Here is a 2,946-nt window from a genome sequence, read left to right on the forward strand (position 1 = left end):
AGGACTTTGAAAATAAAATAAAATAATATTCATACCAAGAAAACAAAAAATGCAACCAGTTGAGGTAAAACGCACCGTATCAGGCTCTCCACTACATCATCACCCTCGTCTTCGCTTACGAGCTCCATTTTCCTGCTTCTGTTTGAGCTGTGTTTCAGTCCCCTCCATTTAGATCTGCGCTTCCGAATTTCAGATCGCGTTCCGGTAACATCTATTTCTCTTTCTATTTTCTGTATTCTCTCTTCGAGTTCTTCATTCACTTGCCCTCACTGCACATTCTTCTCGTCTCACGATCTGATCTCATGGCTCCTAACACTGTTATGGACTTTGTTTTCTTGTCAGATTCAATTTGAGACAATAATCACTTCCATCGTTTCAAAGATCGAACGCAAACATGGTAATCCTTTTGTTTCCTCACAATCCCGCACTTCGATATTTATTTTAGGCTTCTCTATCAGCTACAATTTTGATATGTGCATGTAATTTGAATCTGTGATCTGGCGTTACATTTACATTGGCTTCGTGTTGTGTAATTATACACACTTGCCTTATAATTGAGATCTATTCATGTTGAGGTTTGTATTTGAATGTTCTTCAAGATTACTGTTGGATCTTCTGATTTAGCTTATGATACCCGGTGTTATTTCCCTTTCTCCTCAAATTTAGCTATGATAGGTTGCTGTAAATTCTATTTCGTACAAAATTGGTGATGAATTAGATTATATGCAAGTTACTTGCCCATTGAGCGTAGCCAAAATTGTGAGGTTGGGGCAGTGCTGGATTCCTTTGCAAAATGATGCATTTAACTGGGTTGGGGAATACTACAGTCTTTCTTTCTATTTGCTTGAATTAGCTTATACAACTTTGAATTTATGTTCTGAATTTTTTTCACCTATATAGGTTGTACTTGCTGCATCCATTGTGGGCAAATCTGGTAAAGGTGAGTTTTCAGATCACGGCTATGTCTTGAATTGATGCTCAGTTAGGTGGTGCCTAAATGAATATGGATTAGAAATTGCTGTTGCACTGACAAGGGCTTCTTTCTTTTGGATGCAGTTCTGGTTTCTAGGCAGTTTGTTGATATGTCTCGTATAAGGATTGAGGGCCTTCTGGCAGCTTTTCCGAAATTGATTGGCACCGGAAAACAGCACACTTACGTTGAGACCGAGAATGTGCGCTATGTTTACCAGCCAATAGAAGCACTCTATCTACTTCTTGTGACAAACAAACAAAGCAACATACTGGAAGATTTAGAAACTCTGAGACTTCTCTCCAAACTTGTATCCTTTTTCTGATACTTTGAGTTTGATGCCTTTGTTTCCATTTGTTTGGTCTTACTTCTTTTGCGTGATTAGGAGCAATATGGCCTTCACTTTAAATTGGTATAACTTAGTGGCCTGAATCTATAGCCTTTCCCCTATGTCATCTACTCTTATGTACTACGTTTCCAGCCCTTTTGTGTTTTTCTTGCACTTTCTTTGGTACATTTATTTAACCCTATTCTTTTGCATTGATTTGGACACAAAATTAAGTAATATTGTTTTGTACAGTAAGGCCCAGGAGGGTTTAGGATAATGAAATGGGCTTTAGTAGGAACATATGTTAGATTTTGTTGGACATTTTTAGGCCATTAATTAGACATCTGCCAAACTGTTGTGATTATAGTTTTTGCATTCCTTAATATTTTTTAGGTGCCTGAGTATTCTTATTCCCTCGATGAGGAAGGTATTTGCAAAAATGCATTTGAGCTGATTTTTGCCTTTGATGAAGTCATCTCTCTTGGCCACAAGGAGAATGTCACTGTTGCACAAGTTAAGCAATACTGTGAGATGGAGAGTCATGAAGAGAAACTACACAAGCTGGTTATGCAGAGCAAAATTAATGAAACAAAGGATGTTATGAAGCGTAAAGCTAGTGAGATTGATAAGAGCAAGGTATGACTGGAGGTTTTTCTTTTTCCTTTGTTCTCTTCAGTAAATAAATAAATTACTATTATTTAAATTCTGGAGGTGCATGTCATTTAATTAAATTCTCATGTACTCTGCAGATTGAAAAGAACAGAGGTGATAAAGGTGGATTTGGCCCATTACAGTCTATGGGCTCGGGAAGAATTGAAAGTGGCTTTAATGATTTGAGCATATCTAGCAGTGGAACTGGTTTTGGAAGTGGCTCAGGTTTTGGAATGACTACTGACATTGATTCCTTTTCTACAAAGTCTAAAGGTTGGCTTTCATACATTTCCATGAATTAGTGTAGAATGCTGAAATATGTTATGTTAATGACATTGACACATGCTGTCCTGGATTTGATTTATTCCATGTTTGAATGAGCATGTTGTAAGTAAAGAGTATTTTGTTTTCTTTTATGTTAATTGCCATTCTGTTCCTTAGGCCGTCCAACTTCGGCTGCCACTGCTCCTCCCAAGGGTCTTGGAATGAAGCTTGGTAAATCACAAAGGACAAATCAATTTTTAGAATCATTGAAAGCAGAAGGTGAGGTCATTGTTGAAGATGTTCAGCCAAAAGTTGGTCCGTCTCGGGCAGCTGCCGCACCACTTACTGATCCCATCACACTAACTGTTGAGGAGAAACTAAATGTGACTCTAAAACGAGATGGTGGAGTAAGTAATTTTGATGTTCAAGGAACATTATCGCTTCAAATTCTTAACCAAGAGGATGCACATATTCAAGTTCAGGTAACGCTTTCCACTCTCTCACCTTAAGTCTTCCTGCTGGGTAGGCTTCCTTCTGGCCTAGATATTCTGAGTAATCTTTTCTTGAATTCCCTGATAGGAAAAATGTTACTTGCTCTGCTAATTAAGATGTCTTTCTAAGTTTCAATTACAATTCCCTGATAGTTTAGTTTTCTATTTGCCCAGTTATATTTGTATTGTTTCTCTCATAAGTGGCTTCATCCTTAGTTGCTTGTAGTGTTTACTTGTTTGTC

General features: G+C 37.7%; 1 protein-coding gene across 1 annotated transcript in view; it reads left to right on the forward strand.

Moving 5' to 3' along the window:
• LOC107618177 (coatomer subunit delta) overlaps positions 43-2,946 on the forward strand; it is a 4,347-nt gene continuing 1,443 nt past the window's right edge. Inside the window, exons 1-7 of the mRNA XM_016320166.2 lie at positions 43-204; positions 343-397; positions 901-940; positions 1,057-1,280; positions 1,692-1,934; positions 2,048-2,222; positions 2,391-2,695. Coding sequence (XP_016175652.1) covers positions 395-397; positions 901-940; positions 1,057-1,280; positions 1,692-1,934; positions 2,048-2,222; positions 2,391-2,695 — 990 coding nt within the window. The 5' untranslated portion in view covers positions 43-204; positions 343-394. The remainder of the gene's footprint in view (positions 205-342; positions 398-900; positions 941-1,056; positions 1,281-1,691; positions 1,935-2,047; positions 2,223-2,390; positions 2,696-2,946) is intronic.

Source organism: Arachis ipaensis, chromosome B09 (assembly GCF_000816755.2).
Source record: "Arachis ipaensis cultivar K30076 chromosome B09, Araip1.1, whole genome shotgun sequence".
NCBI classification, from domain to species: Eukaryota; Viridiplantae; Streptophyta; class Magnoliopsida; order Fabales; family Fabaceae; genus Arachis; species Arachis ipaensis.